This window comes from Nymphaea colorata, chromosome 12, assembly GCF_008831285.2.
Source record: "Nymphaea colorata isolate Beijing-Zhang1983 chromosome 12, ASM883128v2, whole genome shotgun sequence".
Lineage (NCBI taxonomy): Eukaryota > Viridiplantae > Streptophyta > Magnoliopsida > Nymphaeales > Nymphaeaceae > Nymphaea > Nymphaea colorata.
Genome location: NC_045149.1, coordinates 20,729,392 through 20,753,083, shown reverse-complemented (window position 1 = coordinate 20,753,083; position 23,692 = coordinate 20,729,392). Strand labels below are relative to the sequence as shown.

Here is a 23,692-nt window from a genome sequence, read left to right as displayed (position 1 = left end):
ATCGAGGAACAAGAAAAATTCCAAAAGAACACATCACTGATTCCTGTGAAAGTAGCCAGTTTTTGTCAAGAACGACATTCACAATCTCTTGCTCAACAATCACTGTATAAGCATGAAACGTTCCCAAAAACTTCCAGAAAATCTCTCTCAGAAGTCAGAGAAAAGAATCCCAAGAGTGAATAAGACTAGATGTCCAAAAAACTTGGTTGTGTTACATTTCTTGCACGATTATAGTGGACCTGATATCACACGAAGATCTAACCTGATCATGCCCGTTTGCTTAAGGAAATGACAGGAAACCAATCATTTAAAAGAAAATAAGAAGATTTTGTTAGGCAACATTTTTCTCATGCAAACCAATTATCCTTCCCGCAGAAAAAGAGGCTCGAAACATACACTAAAGAGCAAACTACAGATAAATTCAGGTTATCTAAAGATATATAAGCAAAGCAAACACATACTAAAGAAAACAATATAGAACAGAAAGGCGATCCTCCAGAAGGAAAAAAACTTTTTCTTTTGGTAAGAGACCCCACCCAAATCGTGGGTTTTTCACGTAAAAATGCACTTTTCAAGCCAAACTTCTGAGTCTGCAGATGCGACAAAGATCCACTTCAGACAAGTTCTAAAATGCTACAAGATCCTGCACATGACGGATATCAATCAAATTGTTGGCTCTTAAAAATCAGCTATACAAATCACACTATGTGAACATAATCTGATAAGAACTCCCAAAGCATTGAGAAGACACTCAGTTCCTTTAATTGCAAATAGTAGCTCTCATTTTTTATTGTATTTCATTAGTGTGCCTACTAATGATGACAAACTCTCCAAATAAAGGGAAAGAGAATTATACAACAACCAGAGAAGCCACCTAACAATTTACAGTAACAACTTTAAGAATGCCAACAAACACACATACACGTTGCTATGTATATATGAATGTGGCCAGCAGAATACACGGAAGCTATGAACTTTGACTTCACAAGATTTTGGCTTCTATCTCCTCCAAGGTAAGTCCTTTAGTTTCAGGTACGTAGATGATTATGAAGATCAAAGATAAGATGGCTATCACTCCAAAGCCTGCAAAAAGAATGCCAGCTCCTAGCAGTTCCTGCAAGTACCACATTTCGAAGCTCAGTTTACCTGAAAGAATTTTGGTTGCTATAAGCAAATTCTGACCATCTTAATCCACTTGGTCCTTGGGACGATGCAGATGGCTGGAAAGTGCTAAGCATCGGATCATTATAAGGTCATCAAATGAATAATTTCCATAGCAAGACCATAAATTTTAGAACTCATCTGACAGCACAATAATGAGCATATTCAACCGGTTCATTTGGATAAATTTTGAAGTTCTTAATTTTTCCATGGATACAAATCACAAACAACCATTAGATGGCAACCATTGAGTCAGCAGTAGTGCAAAACACGATCTAGTTCTGGTCCAAATATGTCCCTTATATACATGCATATATATATGTTGATAATGTAAAAACAAAGATGTTCTATAACATAAAATGAACAGCTGAGACCTCACATTATGTCATACAGATAACTACTGGGTAAGTTGTAAAAATAGAGAAGTTCAATAATACAAAAATAAACAGCTCAGGCCCCACATTTATGTCATACAGATATCTACTGTGCAAGTTATGGCATGCTATGCCATGTTGATGTGATCTCACATAATGCACGAGATTTATAACTTGGGTTTGATGCAGTTGATATTTTCTTCTTGAATTCACTCTTCAGGCTGTCCCTAGTAACCATACACTGGTGTGTGATCTGTGACGCAGGTGTCCACAGTGGACACGACATGATTTCCAACTTTCCATCAAAGACACTGCAATAGGGGGTTCAACACTCCCAATTCACTGGTTTGTTGAAACAGTAGCTTTCAAAATGGATTGTTTTGTCAACATGAAAACCACAACATGGTGCTCCTCAAAATGTAACTTTTTAATGTCCCATTTGTACTACTGTTTTTGTCTTTGCAAAACATAGAATTAGTTCTCAGAAATGTCTTTAACTTGGGACTATTTTGTCATGATTAAAATTACTATATCCCCTGAAGCCCTTCTATATCACTACATCCTCATATCAGTGCATATTCATGTAGAAAAGATGGAAAAAACATGATAATTCATTGAGAGAGAGAACAAAGTGAAACATACCCTTAAAGGAGAAAAAGCAAAGGTTACTAAAGATATAACTTTTTAATATCCCATTTGTACAACTGTTTTTGTCATTGCAAAACGTAGAATTAGTTCTCAGAAATAAGTCTTTAGCTTGGGACTATTTTTTCATTATTAAAACTACTATATCCCCTGAAGCCCTTTTATATCACTACATCCTCATATGACTGCATATTCATGTAGAAAAGATGGAAAAAACATGGTAATTCATTGAGAGAGAGAACAAAGTGAAACATACCCTTAAAGGAGAAAAAGCAAAGGTTACTAAAGCATTAGCACCAAAATTTACGAGCACCGCAATGCTTAAACCACGACCTCGAAGGCGCAAGGGGAATATTTCAGATATCAGGAGCCAGCCAATTGGGCCAAATGATAACTGCAAAAAAACACTTCGATGTAATGACAAATGGACAGAAGGTTTGCTTACAAGCTAATTCCTGATAGTGCAAGCTTCATACTAAAGCTTGCATGACCACCCATGTGGTATGTGGTAAATTTCAAGATAAATCAAATTGATGGTTACAGCTCAACAATATAATCTATGAGAAAAAGATGCATCAGCAACATTTATTTAAAATAATGTTTAATTGCAACAGACAAAGAAAACTACTGACAAAACTTGACGTGCAATTGAGGATGAAAAAAAAAAAAATCTTTTGAAAGACTTTAACATGTCATATCATGTTAAGAAGGTAACAGTAACACACTAAATTCACAACAAGATTGACAAGAGCACTGAATGAAGCAAAAGAAAAAAAAAAAGGTATGTTATGATAGTATGCTGCCAATGCAACACAAAATATTCTCAGCACTAGCTGACAAAGATAGCCAGAAGTATTATATCAATGCAGGGAATGAAGAACAGAAATATTAAGGGCATTGAAGCGGTAACCAACACAGAAATCATATTACACCAAAGCGTTTTATAATATGAAGAAACAAAGTAACCTATATTAGATCCATAGGCAAAGATAGTAAATGCCACACAAAAATTTTAGATATCGATCAAAATAATTGTGCAGCCAGGATACATGCTGCAGTTTCTGAGCTATTGAAATTGAGTGTACCGTGCACTATATTGTTAATAGAAGATGTGCCTAGTCCGACCAACGTATACAATCTCAGTTGCATTAGATTAAAAGGTTGCAATTAACAATAGCAATGATCGAAGCAATACAAACCAAAAGAACAGAAGAAAATGCCTTTGTATCCTACTCACTGAAATGCCTTACTGGACCACTGTAATTTCACATGGTAAAGCAATAAAAAAGGGAAAAAAATCCTAAAATTCTACATGAAACCTATCGCTCGAAAACAATTATAAGGAAAAGAATAAACAGTGTAAAAATAACATAAATCTGTTTCATCGTACCTGATAACAGCTGACATACAACAGCAATGCGATTACAGCTACAAATGGTATATCCTTCAACAAGAGGTAATATCCAGCCAGCATAAACAATGAGACGATCTATAAATGAAAATCGAAGCACAAATTCAGAAAAATTAAACAATGCAATTGCAAGACGAGGCTGTAAAGTAAGACTGGCTTATTAGAAGTGAATGCCTCAGATCATGTGCTGTACATTGTTCAAGGCTATTAACTATAGTAGTAGCGAGCAGTGAAACTTGTTGTTCACAAGTATCCTTGAATATCAAACCCCTATATCAAGTAATAAAAGGCTTACAATTCCAGTGACGCCTGTGATCAATAACGGTCTTCTTCCCACTTTGTCAACAACAAGGACCGCTACTCCAGTGGCAATTAACTAACAAGAGATATACATTAGAGAAAAGAAAAGTCAGATGATGACATTTGAAAAGCAAATACTGGAAACATAGTTCTGCGTCTGATTAAAATTGCATGAGATAAAAGCTCAAATGTTCATACTAAAGAACAAAACAATGAACTTTCTGATCGAAGAACCAAACTTGTGACTTACAGTCAGAACCCGATACTTATGTATGCATGGTCAACAAAAATAAAGCTTTCAATAAGTGCACAAATAGGATATGTTGGCAATTTTATTTCATTAAAGGACACAAAGTGAAATTGAGAGACCAAAATCATCATGACTACGAGCAAACAATTATTAAGAGAACATAATTAGTTCCACATGGTATTTTATCAGTATATGAACCTGTGCACCATAAGCGTTTTCAAAAGTTTGTTGTAAGTTGTAACCATGTCAACATGGTAAGATGTAGTGTAGTTATTGAAATGGAGGCATACAGAGCAAACCTGATCTGACCTTAGGCTTGAAAACTTTTATTCTCAAGCATGCTTAGAAAGAGTATTCAAGCTTGCCTATGTCATGATCAAGCAAAAATCTCAGCAGATAGAAACTTTGCATGTAAGGCAATACAGCAGTTTCAGGAAACGCAACAATAAAGCATGGCTTTACTAATTAAGATTCCATGACATAGAATATAGAGTGTCCCAGGAGATCCTACCAAATGCCACAGTAAAGTAAGAGAAAATTTAGTACTATAAGCACCAGCTTTTGATAGGCCATTTCATAACATGCTAATCAAATATGCTTTTTCAGCCATTCCAACTGCAAGACAAGTGAGAATCGAGGATTTGAGCATCTGAAAATTTAAAAGTTTATCATGACAACTACACCAATTAGAAAATTTAGAACTAAAACCCATCAGGACAGTAACCCGGATACATTTAAGCATGTTCAGGCAAACCACAGACTAAAGATAAAATACAACAAGGTGCAATTGAGAAAAGATCATACCAACATTATAGATAAGCTGCCAATCAGAGCATTGGTTCAACTTAAGCTCAAATTTTCAGTGAAGAACTTGAAATAAGAATAAAATACCTTCAAGAAGCCAAGAAGTATGGAGACACGAGTAGACTCAGAAGCAGCAGTAAACCCTGCAGTCTGTTGAATGAAGCAAATAAGATGATAATATTCGACTAACTTGGCTCACAACTCATAAACTTCTTACTCCTGAAAGAAAAAGAACCGACTTCTCAAAGAACTATGTACCTGCAATATGGTTGCTGCATAATATAAGACACTTGGTTGTCCTGTGACCTGCCATATGAACATGTCATATTTATCAACCAAAGAATTTCCATTTTTTTTTAATAATAAGCCATGTCTTCAACAAGGAATTTGCAAAATTTTTGAACAGCTGATTGTGGACCCATCATGATGCAATGTAATGATACCTGCTGGAAGAAAACCACACCACAGCCAATTATAAGAGCCTTCAAGCACTTTCCCTGAAATACTTCCCTGAACGAAGCCTGTTTCTCTTCTTCCATAAAAGAAAGGTCAACCAACATTTCAGATATATGCTCAGAAGCTACTATATCTATAGGTTGACCTCTTATCTTGCAGAAGGCACAAACTGCTCTATTCTTGAACTCCTCAGTGTTGTCTCTATTTTGCATTGCACAAAGAAGCAACCAACGTGGCGATGCTGGCAGCCACAACATTCCAATGAACATGATTATGGACAATGGAATACTTGTAGCATACATATAGCGCCACCCTCCAACCAAATCTACTTCAAGACTACCAATAGTATACCCTAACTGCAAGGTGTGAATATTGATAATTGATTATTAAAATATCTCATTATTTCCGAACTGAAGAATAGCATGATGACAGATAAGAGACTTGAACCACTCACAAGCATTCCAAGAACTATAAAACACTCTTTGAGAGATATAAGTAATCCTCGGATTTGCATTGGAGCAGTCTCTGCTATGTACATGGGAGCTGCATGCATAGTCTGGAAAAAGGAAAGAAACATAAGGATTGCATGCTTGAGAAAAGAAGATAAAGCACTGTCACAAATATCGCATCTTAATAGAAAGACATGTTAAATACGCAAAAAATATGTCAGCCATATAAAACGGCAATAAGACATGTCTTTTTTAAAAAAATGCCAGAATATAAAAAAACTTGTATTTAATTTATATCGTGCATTTTTTTGTATTTTTTTATTAATTTCTGATTTATTTTATTTTTTATAATTTTCAACATTTTTTATACGTTTTAATTTTTTTTATAAATTTGCCAAGATTTTTCCGAGATATACAATTTTGCTGTATTATACTCAAGCCTCGCCATATAATACCCGTACACCATATATGTGACAATGAGATAAAGATGGTCATGTAACCATCTCAAAATGCTATAATTGTACAAGTAAAATGCCCTTCCACTGAAGCCATTAAAAAATGTTACCATAGCTTTCATGATCCATTTGGAGATCTTAAATCTGGTAGGATGGTAATAATCACTTGTCTATGAAGATTGGCAACTCTTCAGTAAGTACCACTAAAAAACTGCCCACTAATTTCTCGATAGGAACTTGGTAGTGCCTTAGCCCTCTACTCCAAAGGATCCCAGGATTAAGCGTTATCACTCCTGCCGAGAAGTACAAATCTCCCGTCCAGACAGTACTAGATCAAATAATATTTCCCAAAATGCAAATCCCAATCAACCCAATGCTCTATCTCTAAGTGTGTGTGTGCTCTAACCAGAGTGTCCAACCCACAGCAAGATGAGGGAGATTGAAAAAAGGATGAAAGGAGATGGACCTAGGACAGATTTCGGGCTTAACAGCAGCACACCGAGTGTCCTACGTGGGTCCCAGGGAGTGAACCCCGAACTGTCCACTTAAGGGCCTAGGAAGCACGGGGTGCGGCTGCTATGGATTCAGTGTGGGAATGACATATAGTGCTCAGCAAGAGTTTTGTCTCACATCGGTTTAAAGTAGTCTTTCCAAAATGTACTCAAGAAGTATGAAACCCTATCATGATGATTGTTTTAGGGACCCCATGCAGTTTACCTATACGTTCATGGAAGACTTCTTCTACTGAAGTAGTGATGGTTTTAAACATTGCAACAAGAGGAGCATATTTTGTCAGACAAACTACCAGAATTCATAAGCAACCTGTTTCACTAGCATAACTACGTAAGTATAGGATGCTTTAACCTACCTAGTGATATCCTCACAGAAACAAAGAAAACTACTCCTACGTAAATACTCCAAAAAAAAAAAGATTGTTGAACGTCATATCAAGAATCAGAATGAACAAGAAGGTTGGATCCAAGAAGACAAACCCTTTGAAAGAGGAACACCTTATTCCTTGAAATGTACCAGAGTGGGAACAAACATGACTATAAGTGACTATAAAAGGCAATGAAGCAACAAAGAAAAACTGTGGAGTTGCCCTAGTTACAATATGACCATGGTTGTCCTCAACAATTCAAAAATCAATATCTCCTCAAAAACTTCTCATGTCACAATGCCTCAACAAGCAAAGCACAGGTATATCCTGAATGGAAAGCAATTTCAGTGCAAAGGGATGACTAGTCACAGGTACAAACAACCAGATCTTAACCTCCAACCTGAGCACCCCCACTGGAAATTTGTTATAGAATGATTTCCAAAGAATGTGATTTTTTACGAACAAGGATTGCATGTTTGATAAAAAGTAAAACATCATAAATTACCAGTCCAATTCCTACACCATAGACAAGGCGCCCAATCACCAGGATAGCAAAGTCAGGTGCCAGAGCAGTTATCAGTGCTCCAATTATGTATAATGTAGAGGAAACAATTAACTCCCTTCGCCTACCTTCAAGCAAAATTTAAATATGTTAACATCTGTCAAAATGAATAGTGTGCCAGAAAGTCAGAAACATATGTCAACCTAAAAAATCTGCAACATTGAATGCGACAATTGATCCAATCAAGGCACCATACACTGATCCACTCACCTAAACACCAATTACAGCCAATTAATGAATTAACAGAAAAAGCTGTGATAAGAAAATCAGAAAGTCATAGGTCAAAGAAATTCTGACATGTGCAGGAGCACTCTAATATAAGGACAGAACTCACCACAACACCAAGTTCAATGGAAGATAAATTGTACCACGTGGTTCCACTCAATTCAGCAGACTGTAAAAGATACAAAGAGTATATTATTGGAATACATGCAGTTGAATAAAGAAATTTCATTTACATAAAATGGTCATATAAGTAATAGAGAGAGAGTGTGTGTGTGTGTGTGTGTGCCAGGGCAGCAAATTGATCCAGTTCGTGCCATTGATATCTTAGTTGTCAAAATCAGAAATCAGGGTCAGGTTGTTCAAAGCCCTAAAATGTTCAAAGCCCTTTTCTACATCTTGACAGAAGGACATCAATTTGAGTTTCGTAGTTCAAGGTATTTTGCCCCATCTGACCAACCAGTCTTCATGAAGGTTACCGACCATTAGTGCCAGCCAAATGTCTAAAACAAATAGTTTCTCCAGACAATTATGGGAAATTTCTGGTCCAATAAGTGTTTTAGTCTAAATTTTTCAATACATAGGTCGTGATGTCAAGAATCTTTGCACACAATTACTCAGCATTCAAGATTTTAATTAGGATAAGTCCTCCTATGGGCATACATTTGCATCAAAAAGTTCATACTCATAGAGCTTCCACATTGATTCAAGATCATAGACTGACCTACATGGTCTATTAATGGAACAGAATAGCAGCAAACCAAATGCAGAAAACCACAGTCCTACATTTCATTATCCACACAAACAGAAAAAACAAGCTAGGAATGCAAGTATTTCAGATCTGGAACAGCTAAATATATTGAAAAAGGGTTGGAATGACAGTGACAATGAGCTCCCACCAGATCCAAAGTTCCAAACCATTTGCAACACTTATCCAGGCATACTTGAAGAACATGAGAAGCTAACAATTAGTTCATTGCAATTTTGACACATCCTGCATGGTTAACACTTAAAATTCACTTACATTAAGCATTTTGTTTAAAGTTCTGCATGGAAGCAACTTTGAGGAATTTGGCACAGCAATTCATTAGAAAAGCACAACTGCCAGTTTAAATAAGATTGCAAAGGCAAAATATGATTTGGAAGTTTCATCATCCTTAATCACATAAAAGCAGAACATCACTTGGGATTCTGATCACCCTTAATCGCATAAATGAAATTGCTGTATGTGCCACAGCTCAACAGAAAGAAAAAGATATTAAGTTCTAAAAGACCAAGAGAGACCATGTGTTAGATCGTAAACCAGAACCACGGTGCATATTATGGAAAACTTGCATTTCATGCTACAAGTAAAATATACCTCCAGAGAAACACTCGCCCCAGATGTAGCACCAATGTCATAACCATACAACAGCCCACCTAGTGCTGGGAATAAAAACCTAACACATCCAAAATTTACATAAGTTACTATCATAGTCACAAATATCCTCAATATTTTGAAAAGATCTTGATATTATTACCGTCTTAAAGCTAGCCAAATAACTATTTTCAAAATATCACCAAAATGAAAATGTCAAATATTATCCTGATATATTCCCAAAATTTTTTTGACTCTTTCATAAAAGCATGTATCTTTCTCATTTTGTTTCTTTCATGTTTTCAAAAAAAGTTTTATTCAATTTTTTCTTTGCAATTTTGCAAGAATTATATTAGAAAACCTATTATCTCCTTTTAGCTTCTTTGCCCGACCAGTGCTTGAACCTTGGACGTTTACTATATCATCATTTGGTTTGGTACCACCACCCAAAACTTTCCCACAGTAAACTCCCGAAGAAAACAAACTCGCCAAAGAAGATGTTGGCAATGATGATTATTATAACAGAAAACGGAAAGGGAACTATTAAATTAATTGAATAACAATCAACACTAAATATCATGAAGGGAACAATGGTTCCCTGGTGGACACTGACCCAAACAAATGTGTTCCATACAATAGATTAGCTAACATGTGCAGCAGCTAACCCAATCCAAACCTAGTGCTCCATGGGTCCCCTCATGTCCAATGGACACTGATGGAGTGGAAAAGAGGATTTCTCCTATAATCCACGATCAATGCTAACTAATCTAAGGAGAATCAAAAGGAATGCAAAAACAGACACGGAAAAAAGGGGAAAGGGAAACATGTAACTATTAGGATTTACACTAACTACAAAACTGATTACAAATGAGGCCTAAATGCCCTTAAATAGTGTAAAAAACGGATCTATGGATCTGGAACCAAACAAAAGAGAGTAATAAATAAAAATCAAAAATATGAAAAATAGATATTGTGCACCCCTCCTGCGACAGACACCCTCAACCCTGCTTTCTCTGTTCTTTCAGGTTACTCCCCTTGCTGTTGTTGACTCCCCAATATCAGCCCTCTAACATTGTCACCAGAGTTTGGTCCTTGCAGCCACTACTCACATCCACCTGTTATGGGATTCACATGAGTCTTTCACTCTCAGTCTTGCAGTCACCCTTTTGTAGTTTAGATTTATGCCTCTATTACTGCCTCCCAACTGCCTCTATTGTTCCAGGCTTATGCCTCCGCCACTCCCTCCCCATTCTCACGCTCTTTGAGCCAGATTTAAGGTTTCACCATTGCCTCCCAATGCATCCCTCCTTTTACAAAGTTAACATTTTATTCAATAATCAATTCCAAGATCAAAGTCCATGCAGCAAAGCAGAGGATCCATAATCCAATTCATGTGCTTGCAAGAACAATTCAGTTTCAGTGATTTAGGATAACAATTTTGGTTGATGCACCACGAGAGCAATCCTGGCATGACATCAGAATACATGTACCGCATTCCTTCATGAAACTATCGCTTTTAGCAGCAAAAACATGTTATGGCTATTTGGTGGATTAAACATGCTATGAAAATGAAATAAATGGTTAAGCCTACTGGCTATGAAAAGCCTCCAAAAATTAGGAACGTTTCACACAGTTATCAGATTATTAAACAGAAGGATTCCATCCACCTAGGTGAGGAGTTTGGACTTAAGACCCTCAACTTAAAGATGGTCAAAAGTTTTGTCACATAAAACGCTTTTTATTCAAAAAAAATGTGAGAAAAATGTTAAAAACAAGAAAACAGCACGTTTTTTTAGAAAACGCCAACATGAAAAAAAAAGGAAAAAACTCTTTTTATTCACGTTTTATTCCCGTTTTCCATTTTTTCGGTTTTCTTGCATTTTTTTATTTTTTTATTTTCAATTACCAGATTTTATTTTCATGTTTTACATTTAGTCTTTTATTTTAAAAAAAAATTACAGGGTTTCTTCCGACAAAAAAACAACTTTACCGTATCATACCAAGAAAAAGCAAGCCGTTTTTAATACCCGAAAACGACATACGTGACAATGAAAAGTTCAACACCTGGACTGCATTTCTCTTGGTATAATCTGGGAGTAGTCTGCCTAACCTAGCTAGCCGATGAAAAAAGTTGTTAATCACTGCAATTGAAACGCTCATCAGTCGACGTGGGATCAGCAAACTGCTGGCTCATACGCCAAACGCGGTACAGGGCTGAAGTAGAACGGTCTAACCAGTATACACGAGGGAAAAAAGGCTATAATACGTAACAAGACAAGTGGCATTCGAAATCTACGAGTTGCAGTACTGTTCAAGAAAGCCAATCAATTACTCCGAATTTGCAGAAAGCCAGGCTTCGAATCAATCTGTGGGCCTGTGACCCAAAATCCCTACAGTTCCGAACAAGTTAGTAGGACACCCAACTCCCTTTCACCAAGACACAATCATCCGCTATCAAGAATTCGATGAACACCCGCTGACCCAAGCAGCCTCCCCTGCCGAAGCTCCCAAAATCGACCATCAAACACTCACCACCCCCCAGAAACACCGCCAAATGCCAAAAACAACAGAAAAATAACAAGTCAGAATGCGTACGGAAGAATCGCAGCGCAGCGGGAGTAATCCTCAGCTCTCCGATCAGCGACGACGGTGACGAGCGGCTCCCTCGCCCCATCCATATCGTCCTGCGAAGAGCTCCTTCCCTGCTCACCAAAAGCCCCACGCATGAAAAAATGGGACTGAGAACATCTCACACAGACCACCAAATTACGATCAAGAAAACAAAAAGACACCAACTCACGTCCTTCTTAAGAATCCTCTCGAAGAAGGAGAGCTTTGGCTGCTCGGGGTCGGACACCTCCGACGCCATTTCTGGAATTAGGATTCCTAGGCCACTCTAAAGCAAAAAGAGACGGAGGAGTGAATCGCCTCCGCTGAGAGGAGTTGCAGAAGCAGAGAGCGAGAGCGAGAGCGAGAGAGAGAGGGGAAAACTACTTATTGGTAGGTAGGTAGGAGGAGAAATGGAGGGAAAGCGGCCACGCTTTCTCTCGTCTCGGTTTCACTCTGTTCCCCTCTCCAGAGTCTTTAATAATTTCCCGCTCAGCGTTTGGGTGGCTTGGAGAGAAGGGACGTGTCACGGGACGCGGCAAAAGAAAGGGTAGTGGGACACCAAAAAATTAAATGCCCCCACCGGCGCTGACCGTTAGAGGCTGTGATGATGACCGTTAGTGGTTCTGATGACGATGCTGATTGTATTGTCAAATAATCATTTGATTGTATTATCAAATAATTATAAATTGTCACTTTTTTATCTTCATAAACTAGTTAAATAATCTTAATTTGGGCAATTTACTGCCCATTCAAACTATATAATGTTTCTTTCTAAGGTTAGATAGAACTTCATCAAATTCTTAGATTGCTCTCAACTCCAAGCACTTGTGACCTCAGGAGAACTTTCTCGCTAAGTGGATGGAGCTCTTTGTTATCTTTGTGACAATAATTAATGTTTTGCCTTTTACTTTTTTAAAGTTGTATGTATTCTTTTTTCTATTTTATTGTGGCGCATTAGTTGTTGGACCTATGAGTGGACAACAGAAGATACCAATTTCAAGATAAAAGCTCATATAAGTTTCCAGATAATGCTCTTTATCATTCTTGAACAAACACATGAATCTGATGAGTTGGAACCATGATAATCCAGCAAAAAGCAATGTTAACAGTTCTAGATAAAGTTTAGAAATGTTAGAGAGATGGAGTCTGGCCAAATGCAAACTAGAACTTTACTTTAAGCTTTCGAAACAAAATCCGATTTCGGGTACTTTAAACACTTTTGCATGTAAATTTAAGGGGTCGGATTATGTAAGTTTGCGTCGAGTTTATCGTTCAGATTGCCTAGACGCATCCGACAATCGCATAAATCTGATCCATTGGCATCCCTAGCCCAGTTTCATAAAATTTTCTCTATGAAACGGTGGATGGAATAGAAGATGAGGATTTGGATAAAAATGGGTCAAAATAAACTTGTTGGTAGTTGTGTGGGAATGCCTTGAAGATGGGTAGCTCATGAAGGTGGAAAAGCAGTTGGGGCACTCTTTCTTTCACGTTGAAATTCAAAAAGATGATTTTGTCATTACTGCTTTCTTTTATCTACCAAATCAACATCTTGGCAGTATAGTCATAGATTTCAGTCTCTAATTCTTGTCTTGTATAACAAAATTTCAGGATATTTGCAAAGAAAGAAAACAACTGTAGTTAATTTTTTTTCATCTATGACAACACAACTTGGTCATGGTTTGAGAATTCTTTTAATTTTTCAGGCTCAGACGGCTCATGCAGGTTACTTTGTTTGTTTTTTTTGTTTTTTTCTTGGCTGGGAACTGTAAAGTTGACAGGTAGTTTGGATGAAAAAAGACAAAACCTGGTCATAAAGCAACAATAATTTGCTTATTGAGTTATGTTTGTGACAAATTAGGCTTGCTGAAAACCTAATTTTAAAGTTATTTGAATCGCAATGCTATAAACAAGCTCTTCTAGCCACCCATGAGTTGGATGGCAACTTGGGTGTTTGATAGCTTCTGATTTGAGATCTTAGAAACTTAATTTCTTTGTCTGATTTTAAATCCAACATTTTTCAATGCAAAAAATAAAATAAGGGTCTTAAGGGTGGATCTTACAAAAGATTTTTAGTTCCATCAGCTATGAATTTATCATAAATCTTATGTCATATCAATAAAAACATGTCACATCATATCCACATCAAATCCATAAATTTTAAATTCGGAGTAAACAAACGCCCGTGAGATTTGTGAGTCCCCCCACGGAAAATAAACTGCACCTCTTGTAAATTATACGCCTTAATGTTCACTCGTTGAACTATAAATAGTTTGAGCGCTTGCCGGAACCACCTTTGTACTCTGATTCCCTCACCTTGGCGGAAATATCATTTTTTTAAAATTTTTATATAAGACAAGTAAAATTTTTTAAAATTTAATTGTAATTTTTTAAAAAAATTTGAGGTGGGATCAAGGGCCATGCGGGCTCCCCTTGTCTCTGCCCATGTTTATATTCACGTGATAATTATTTTTTAATATATTTGTTTATTTTTAGTCACCTAGTAACAATCAATAGATTTGGATCCCTCATAATAATAACATAGAAAAGAAGTTTTAACTGTCATCAAATTCTTTAAACGAAGAGCCAAGATGACAAGTTTAGTTAAGCCTAATGAGATCATATATGAGTAAATTGTTTAGTTCAGTTTTTAGGATTCATCATTTTCAAGGCATATGTATCTGTGTGTGTGAAACCTTAGGTTTGAGTGTTGAATCAACTTCGATACTACTTACAATATCTCATCTTGGTCCGCTTTTAGTTTGGCAGGCCACAACTTGCCGGCTAACAACTTCAATTTCAACCCCAAAAAAGTTGAAGAATGAAGACAAGCAATTACTTAGCGATTTTCTCACAAGTCCTTGAAATCCAACGAAATTTAATACAAGGCTTAACTTTTTGTAATGGGTGCTGCAACAGCGAAAATAGAGTGTTATCACCTTTTTCATTATGACCTTGTTTCCGAGTGAATGACGATAGAAAAAGAGGCTCAAAAGTGTCTTATGCTTTTTGCTTCTGGGGTCTTAAGCTGCATTGGTGTTCGTTATAGCGACATTGCACTATTCAACTTAAGTATCATATTTCACTACTTAAGCATGAGAATCGAACTAGAGAAGTGCCACTTTATAATCACTATGACGTGGTTTATATTCCGTAAGAAACGCTCCGCCATTCTAATGCATTTGTGATGATCTATTTAATATTAAGTTCTTATATCTCATAAAAGGTTTCTACTGTTTTTCTACATAAAAAAAACAGGGTTTAATTTTTTTAGTAGGGTGCATTAGATTGATAGGAAACCCGCACCATATTAAAGATAACCCACGAGGAAAGCCATCTTTTGTAATTGAGCTCGAGAAGATTTTGGCACAAGTGACCTTAGGACAAACCAGAGAACTATGTCTCGTGGGTGCAGGGCGTCGGTGTCGGTACATAATGCAACAAGGTGAGATATTTTATTTGTTTATATTTTTAAACTTTTGTGTATCAATGTTACCTTAATCTCATATAAAATTCAAATTTTTATTAAATAAAAGAAATAAGGAGAGAGAAAAGAGGAAAAGATATGAGAAGAAAAAAATGAAAAAACAAACAAGAAAAATAAAGAATGGGTGCGGTCAACAGCTCCTGATTCGGTTTGACCGAGTCAAGTGCCGTGTCGACCCCGCACCCGAGGGGACACCGACACCGGCGTGCCAGCGACACTTAGGAAGAGATTAAAATATAAGTAATAGCTGCTGCTACAAGTAACGAGACACCTAACGGGAAGAAGATCCTTGGCATCGTCGGCTGCGAAGAAGATAAGGTGGGCAGAAATTAAGGCGAAGATAAGGACCAGTTGGTGAATATGTGAGGTTTCATACCAACTTCTCAAATAAAAAATAGATACAACAATAGTCAATGGCGACTGCAAATCTCATCTTAAAAAGGAAGCACCAGCAAAGATTTAGGAACTTAATGAAATTGAGCTTGCCGCTTCCAGCCGCATTATTGCAATTTGAAAGGTTTTTTAATGACAAACTGCTTGTTTTTATTTTTAATTTTTGTTTGTTGTTTACCTACTTATTTTTTATGTTATTTATTAGTTTATTATTTATTTTATTTTCCATAGCTTTTAAGGATTTTTAGTTTTTTTTAATTTACCATATATTTCTCATTTTTTCAAGTTTACCCTATTACACCTGAGAAAACCCTTGTCGTTGAAAATACAAAAACAATATTTATGAGTACGATTAAGTATAACACATAACAGATAAAAAATTATGCGAATTTTGCGACATTTGTACCAATAATGCAAATAAAATAAGTGTGACCACTCAGATGCATGGCATTTTCGGAGTGGGTGCGAGAAGTATAACCCACGGTAAAAAAAAAAAAAAGTCGAAGCTTCTCACCTTACCCCCACCCTCTTTCCCAAACTTTTTTCTATTCTTTTGCCTTTGAGGTCCTGAGCTAAGTCGATGACAACAATAAATAAATTATATTTATTTTTAATTTATTACACAACAAAACTGCACATGCTTAGAGAAAGCAGTCATTCAAGATATGTTTTTTTTAGGTCACACATGCTTTGAGAAAGTAGTCATTCAAGATATCTTTTTTTATTGAAGCAGTTCAAACCATGATTAGAACCAAACTCCACAGTGCCAAAGCCTGTTAGGGCATGTCGCTAAGTAGAAAATTCTTGTTTTGAATTCTTAGGACATCAATTATTTTTTATTGCAAACAGAAACTTATTGACATGCAAGTTAAAACACAATGACAGCGGCATCTTGAGGTGGTAAAAACAAAACTTTCACATTATAGTGTTAAAAAGTTGGATGAGTGCTTCAACTCTTTCGAATGAAATAATCTTTCTGCTCACCAAAAAAAAAAAAAAAATCAAACTCTCATAACTTAATCCGATTGAAATCGGATGCCGAATTACTCATTTATCTTTTCCCCTCTGACTTTCCCTGTATTTTAATTATCTTTTTTGTGGTTGGACCATTTTTGAGATACACATCCTGTCATTTTCAATATATTCCATCATCAATAGTTGCAACTATCTATTTGGAAAAACAAATAATGGATTTTGCTTATATCTATCTTAACATGTTATCATCAAGGCGATCTTGGATTCCGTTCAATCACAACTACCTGATGCATTGTATCGAATGAATGTGATTAAACACACCATCCTGATAAACACTTATTACCACACCTTTCTACTAAATCGAACATGCAAATAGTAGCGGATCTACAGTGTGGCTGATGCGGGCGAGTGCCCACACCCTCTTCCAAAATCGCATTGTTGTGAATTTAGACCCACATATAAAATTGCATTATTTTTACTTTTCAATCTGTTTTAGATTTTTTCTATCTAGGCGGAGCCACATATGGGTTGATCAGCCCTTCAATGTTTCTTTATTTTTATATTAACATTTTTAAATATTTGTTCTATTATGTACATAGTGCCCCTTTGAAAATAGAAATATGTGAAAAGTGAACCTCCAGGAAATTTTTTCTGACTCCAACATAGTGTTTATGTATGTGCACACTGTCACACACACTTGTGATCAGTTATCACCAGTGTCATAAAAACCATAAATTGAATTAAATTAAACGATTTAGTGAATCAGTCAGTCAATCAATATAGATTGACCTAAAATCTGATTCAAATCCAATATAGCACCTATGAGCACATAAGAAGTCTATCAAATAGATTCTTTTTAATGAACAGATCTGATCGCAACTTCGAATATGAAACTCAAATGGATCAAATAGAAAATGATACTCTGAATCATATAACTATAATGAAATGTATGATCAACCAACATTTAGACAATTTAAAGCTACTCTGAATCATATAACTATAATGAAATGTATGATCAACCAACATTTATACAATTTAAAGCTAGCCTCTTTGGATTCTTTGAAAGCCAAGCTTATGGTTAGGACCAGATCAGAGAAACAATTTTTGTAAATCTTTTACTTTTAATGAAATTTATAAATTTATTTTAAAATACGATTTAAGAGTTTATCTTGTAATTGTGATTGGCGGCAAAAAAAAGAGAGATAAGGCTCATGGTCACTATCCAACACTGAGTGAATCAGTCGATGCAAGTCAATTTGTTAGGAATTGACAATAGTCACTATTATATATATTTTTTAAAATATGAAAAGGAGTTTCATATGAAATAAGCAGAATAAAAAACTAACTTAAAAGATACATAACATATATCAATGTCATTATCTTACATGAAGACATTGAGCTGGAAAAAGAGAAAGCTACACAAAAGTAAATTAACAGCCCTAATGCATTAACTACAATGGTGCAAATCAAGGCTTGAGTCAATTTTCTTTCTATCCATTGAATCTGATCCACATGCAAGGGGCAGAGTCAAGGCGGGGTCAATAGGGGCCCTGGCCCCATTTCAAAAAAATAAATAAATAAAAATTTACATATAAGTTTAAAAAAATTATTTATTTTATATCAAAATTTTGAAAAATAGTATTTCAACCTCCCTCAAAATTTTGAAACTATAATTCAGCTCCTTTCATTAAAAAAAAAAAATCTGACTATGGTATCTTGGTTTTCCCGCTGTTGCCATCTGAAGATTGGCATCATTTAAAAGTCATAAATGCATCAACAGAAACACGGTGTTTCACAAAAAGTTTGGTGGACTCTTGAAAACTAACTTTCAAACGGAAAAAGAAAGAGGTCCACCCTAACGGTCCAAATTCTGGAGACATCTCTCGTTCTTTTCCGTAACATTTCTTTTGCTTATAAAATTGTATCCGGCAAGTTCGAAATGTTTTTGGACATTTTTTTTCTTAATTAATAGAAAACATACATGTCATCCAAAACAGTTTTGGTTAAAAGACACTATTACATTAAGTTTCAAACTTTAAAGGGTACTTATATGTTAAAAAAAAATAAAAATTAATGAAGCTCCTAAGTGCAAATAAAATATAAATTTGTGGGTTGGTAGGGACAATTGCCCACAGAAGCCAAAACATGGCTATGCGATTACATGTATGTTATGCTCTATTAAATACATTTTACAGGTTTTCCAAATGCGTCGCTAGCTCTTTTTCGAGCGAGAATGAGGTTAACAACCCACCATGTGGAATTGAAGGTCTCTCTGGGGAGTCCCCATCCCTTCTTCCCCTTGGGATATTCTCAATTGTGTCAGGATCCCGGCAAGATATGGGATACTCATCAATTGGAATGTTGTGATTCCACTATTTATAGTCCAGAGAAGTACCATCCACAAGAATTAAATTAAACCAATAATACACTTTTTACTCAACCACTCCTCTAACCAACTATGCTACACCCTTTGAGGCAAACTACTTCTTGTTTTCTTCTTATTATTTTAAGTGACAAGTCATTCACCAAAATTAACAAACTCTCTCTCTTATATATATATATATATATGAACTTGTAACATCAGATGCAATCTTACAGATTCTGCTTCCAGATGCTCGTGGAAACAAGGTGGAGTTACGTGTACGTATTTAATTCCATATCCATAAATGCCAAACCATTTATTCAGGATAGATGCTGTTAGACCTTAACTGGGAAGCAATTGTTGTCTATTATTGTAAAACACATTGTCTCAAGAAAAAGCAACATGAATTACCAAAATTAATGCTGGAGCCAAATTCGGTACTCTCGGGAAGTTCAGAACATGACACAATGACGCAGAGCAAACTGGGAAGAAGGGACCGGCACTCTCGGTAGACCTGCGTTTGATAAGTAAGTGGAGGGAGGGGGCCTCCGAAGGTTGATCATTGAGCAAATGGTGAATCAAGGCAAGATAGAACGCCAGGTTTACTCGTATGACTAAAGGGCAAGGGCAGCACAAATTCAGTCCTTCACGCAAATTCACTCTGGTGGTGTTTGTTTTACCGGAGATCTCATATCACTGAGGACACCTCAGTTTGTTTAAACTGTAGTATCAGAAAACGCGTTTTTTTTTTCAAACCTAAGAAAAGGTAAAGCTGTGCGACTTGAAAACAGCGACACATTTCACGATACCATTGTTTGCAATTACGAGAAATAATGCACAAAATTTAAGGTAAAGAGGACCAAGAAGCAACATTCCACATTAGAATTTCCACGCAGCATGTGGATAGAGTAAAATTCCAAGTGCACAGTTTAGACAAAACCTCAATTTCTCAAGACACTTTCTCCAATTCAAAACCATGAAGAAAAGGAAGTCATTAATTCCAGCTCCAGTTTTTCTCCAGTTGTCCCTCTTCCAAGGGAACCCTTGAACAATTGCACTAACTGATGAAAGGAAAGCAGGCTCTACGTAAGCATGTCTTAGTCAAAAAAATTCCTCCTGCTTATCTTCTTCAACTTGAAGGTCTTAAATTCAAAATTCAGGCCAGGCGGGGGAGGGCGTTCTTCAGCGGCTATCTTTCTAACATAGGAAAATAAAAGAAAATGCGAAAAAACTTTTTTGAAAATCTAGTTCAGATTACTTGCAGCAATGGAGTAAATTCAGCCGTTCCAAAATAGATGAACTGATAAACTCAAGAAAACGAATGAACAAGTACAACATAAAGAGAAAAGGCAAAAGCAGAATATCACTTTCCTAGTGATTAGGCAAAATAACCACACAACGAGGCTTCCATGTTCAGTGGATAACATCGGGCCCTGTGGTCGACTGTTCTGTGGGAGAGATGTTCTGTTTTTTTTATGAGAAAATAACATTTACCATTTTCATTTCTGTCCTTGCAGGAGGTCCTCCTTTTTAAACTCAAATATAATGTGGACCGTGTTGGGGTCCCAACATCTAACCTGGTGGCTCATAAAAGCATCTGTTTTTTATGCAAATTGTATTTGTTTCAGCAGGAAATGTCGTTTTTCAAACCGAGCCAGGTAGGCTGTCATGGGTATCCGGCCGTCCTGGCGATGCCCAGCCCTACATGAGATACTGTACCTTTAGGTTCTGCTTTTAAATAGCACATTGCTTGACTCAATGGAGACATGCTCTACTTTGTTGATTTTTTAAATCATTTTTTTACATTTACAATTTTTTCCTCTTTTGCATTTTCTTGCTTTTCTTTTGTGTTTTAGAACAAAGAACACAAGTCTAACTCGGCCTGATTCGTACGACGACGATTCCTTGATTTGGCTAATATACTCTACGGCTTTGAGTTCATCATAGAACATGGATATGGCATACAGTATTTTTTACTAGCAAGTCATGTCTCAGTGGGTTTCCTGAATTTTCAAGTTTATGCAGTTTTATCATGTTTAAAAAATGACAGAGCCTAGCTTTAAAAGCAACACACAAATCAATTTTTTAAAGATTAACAAATAGAGGGTCAACTTTTCATAAAAAATCTCAGAAAGCCACTTCATCAATGTAAAAGCTATTTTTTAAATAACAAAATTACCCTCTCTCTCTCTCTCTCTCTCTAAAAAGTTAAGCACCTATTTGTTAATTTTAAATTGTTTTACAACAAAAGCATTCAAAAGTCAAAACCATTCCGTAGTGATCAATAATCATAGCTGAGTTACATGACCAGGAGAGTTCAAGTTCCTAACGCAAACGAACCAATTCCAAACCGCAAAAGGAGTGAGGAAACAATTTAACCATAAAGAAGGTCCTAACGGCCGGGTACAACATTATTCAAAAGAAAGAAGTAAGAACACGTAAGAGAGAGAGAGAGGCATAAGAAGAAGCTCATTGACCAATTCAAGTAACTGTAACAGTCTAAAGCAGACATATGAACATGATGGCGAACCAGAACAACAAAAAGATGGACGCATCACCACAGACAAGGATTTAGTTATACAACCCATATAATAGATCCAGTTTAAGTAAAATCATTATCTGAGTCAACAGAATTAACAACCCACGACTCGGAGAAAGACCTTCCCATTCCCATGCCTCTCAAGTTCAGGCCACATCGGTGTCAGCGATGGCAGTGGTATGGTGATAAGGTAAGATAGGCAAGTATTTTTTACATAGACTAAAGCAGAAAGTAACAACACAGTTTTAATTGACAAAACAAAAAGTAACAACACGTTTTTACATTGACAAAACAAAAAAAATCTGTGAAACGCACCAACGACAAGTACGGAATTACCTCAAAAATAAGGGTGCCAATTTTGCGAGTCTATCGGCCATGGCACGTCCTTCATATCATTGATCCACCACTCCGGAGTTGGCCGCCCTGAAGGCTTCCAATGCCAACTGCCTCTTTTTGCAAGCAAGCTCCAGGACCTTCAAATGAACGTCGCACATCATGTCTTCCAAATTTCTCCGTTTCTCTTCAAAACCGTTCACCTTCAGTTTTTCCGCCAACCTGAGGCCTTTCTCAATAAGTTCATCAGTACTCAACCATCTACACCCTAATTCCTCCCGCCATGACACTGTGCCTCCAACAGCTTCCTTGCACTTGTTCGACGTTTCGATATGAATTTCATCTTCCCAAACTGAAACAAAAGTTGCCTCTGGCCTCTGGCCAGAACTCTTGCCCTCATTTTGCAGCGAATTTGCTTTTTCATCATGGAAATCGAGCTTCTTAGCAACGGAACTATTCCTCCGGAAACGACCCTCTGACTTATGACCGGACACTGTCTTCTTCTGCTTCTCTTTGTTATTTCCCCTCTTTACACGTTTCTCCTTCTTTCCCCAGATGTCCTTCGAGATCAAGAAAATAACTTGCTCATGATGCGTCTTAAACGCTATTTTCCCCTTTCTCCGTTCCACAGTCGCGTTACTCTCGTACTTCTTCTTCAACTTACGGACCTTATCCTGAACCTGCCGTTTGATGAACTTTCCCATGTTCTTCCTTGAAGACTCGAAGAACGCGTTCATATCAGTCAAGGCCCCTGTCTTCTTCCGCGTGTATTTCTGAAGAGACTTAAGGAGCTTGATTTCGTCTTCCTCCTCCCATACCCTCTTAGCCGACTGCTTCTTGCCCTGCCCAGTTCTGGCGCTACTCCCTCTCCTCTCTCCCTTCTTTTCATCATCCGTCATCTCATCTTCCACCTCAATGACCCCATCCTTTTTCATCTTCTTTCCGCTGCTACCGCCCATCGGATCATCGCCCGCGGGACGCTTTCCCCTCTGCATTGAGGCACTTGCAGGGGATGTCGCTTTGCCCCCGTTCAGCGGTTTGGAGTTCAAGGGTTTGACCGACGTCATAGTTGGCGAAGCCGTTTTCAACCTCAAACTCCTGCGCTTTCCAGACATCGGGCCATAATCAGGCTTCGCCGGTTCGGGCTGGTCGCCGGAACCCTCCCCTCCGACATTGCTTCCACCTGCTTCTTCCTCCGACGAGGCCAAGGTTTCGGGCGAAGGCACAGAGCTCGCATTGCCACGGCGGGGCAAGCTCGAAGAACGACTTCTCAACCTCGCCGCAGCATTGCCTCCCTCTTCCTCTTCATCGGAAGAAGAGCTCCATTTTCCCTCGGGAGGCATTGGGGCACTTCCTAGCTAGCGTTCCCTTCTCCGGTAAGGAAGTCGAAAAGACTCGAGCAGAAGGCTGGCAAATTGGAGGCAAAGCTCGTCTTGGTATTTATAGGGAGAGGGACGGTGGATGCCAGTTAAAAGGAACAACAGTTCCCCCATTCGGCGGGAGAAGAAAATATCGGCGCCATAAATATCGCGGTATTTTAAATTCCAGTTTTCGGGATCGCCGGCCAAAATATCGCGAGACACACACACATATATATATATATATATATATATATATATATAAACAATAAAAGGACTAAAAAAAACGAAGTTTTTCACTTTTTGCAT

At 37.1% G+C, this 23,692-nt stretch overlaps 2 protein-coding genes across 2 annotated transcripts; both read right to left on the bottom strand.

The window, feature by feature from the left end:
• Positions 1-739: 739 nt before the first annotated feature.
• LOC116265605 (D-xylose-proton symporter-like 2) lies at positions 740-12,397 on the bottom strand. Its single transcript, XM_031646330.2, has 14 exons — positions 12,127-12,397; positions 11,922-12,028; positions 9,330-9,408; positions 8,082-8,141; positions 7,891-7,957; positions 7,691-7,815; positions 5,856-5,957; positions 5,389-5,757; positions 5,204-5,251; positions 5,033-5,095; positions 3,887-3,967; positions 3,571-3,669; positions 2,437-2,574; positions 740-1,114 (listed from the first exon to the last, which is right to left on the bottom strand). The coding sequence occupies exons 1-14, from the start codon at positions 12,193-12,195 to the stop codon at positions 983-985; spliced, it is 1,539 nt and encodes a 512-aa protein (XP_031502190.1). The 5' UTR covers positions 12,196-12,397; the 3' UTR covers positions 740-982.
• A 9,208-nt stretch (positions 12,398-21,605) lies between these two features.
• Positions 21,606-23,463, bottom strand: LOC116265957 (STOREKEEPER protein-like). Its single transcript, XM_031646976.2, has one exon. It carries the CDS (start codon positions 23,366-23,368, stop codon positions 22,085-22,087), a length of 1,284 nt encoding a protein of 427 aa, XP_031502836.1. The 5' UTR covers positions 23,369-23,463; the 3' UTR covers positions 21,606-22,084.
• Between the last annotated feature and the right edge of the window lie 229 nt (positions 23,464-23,692).

Coding starts and splice junctions, on each gene's coding strand:
- LOC116265605 (XM_031646330.2), bottom strand. CDS start 12,195: ATGGCGTCGGAGGTGTCCGACCCCGAGCAGCCAAAGCTCTCCTTCTTC. Junction 7,816..7,890: donor CAATGTTGCAGATTTTTTAG/GTTGACATATGT, acceptor TTTTGCTTGAAG/GTAGGCGAAGGGAGTTAATT. Junction 1,115..2,436: donor TTGCTTTTTCTCCTTTAAGG/GTATGTTTCACT, acceptor TGGTACTTGCAG/GAACTGCTAGGAGCTGGCAT.
- LOC116265957 (XM_031646976.2), bottom strand. CDS start 23,368: ATGCCTCCCGAGGGAAAATGGAGCTCTTCTTCCGATGAAGAGGAAGAG.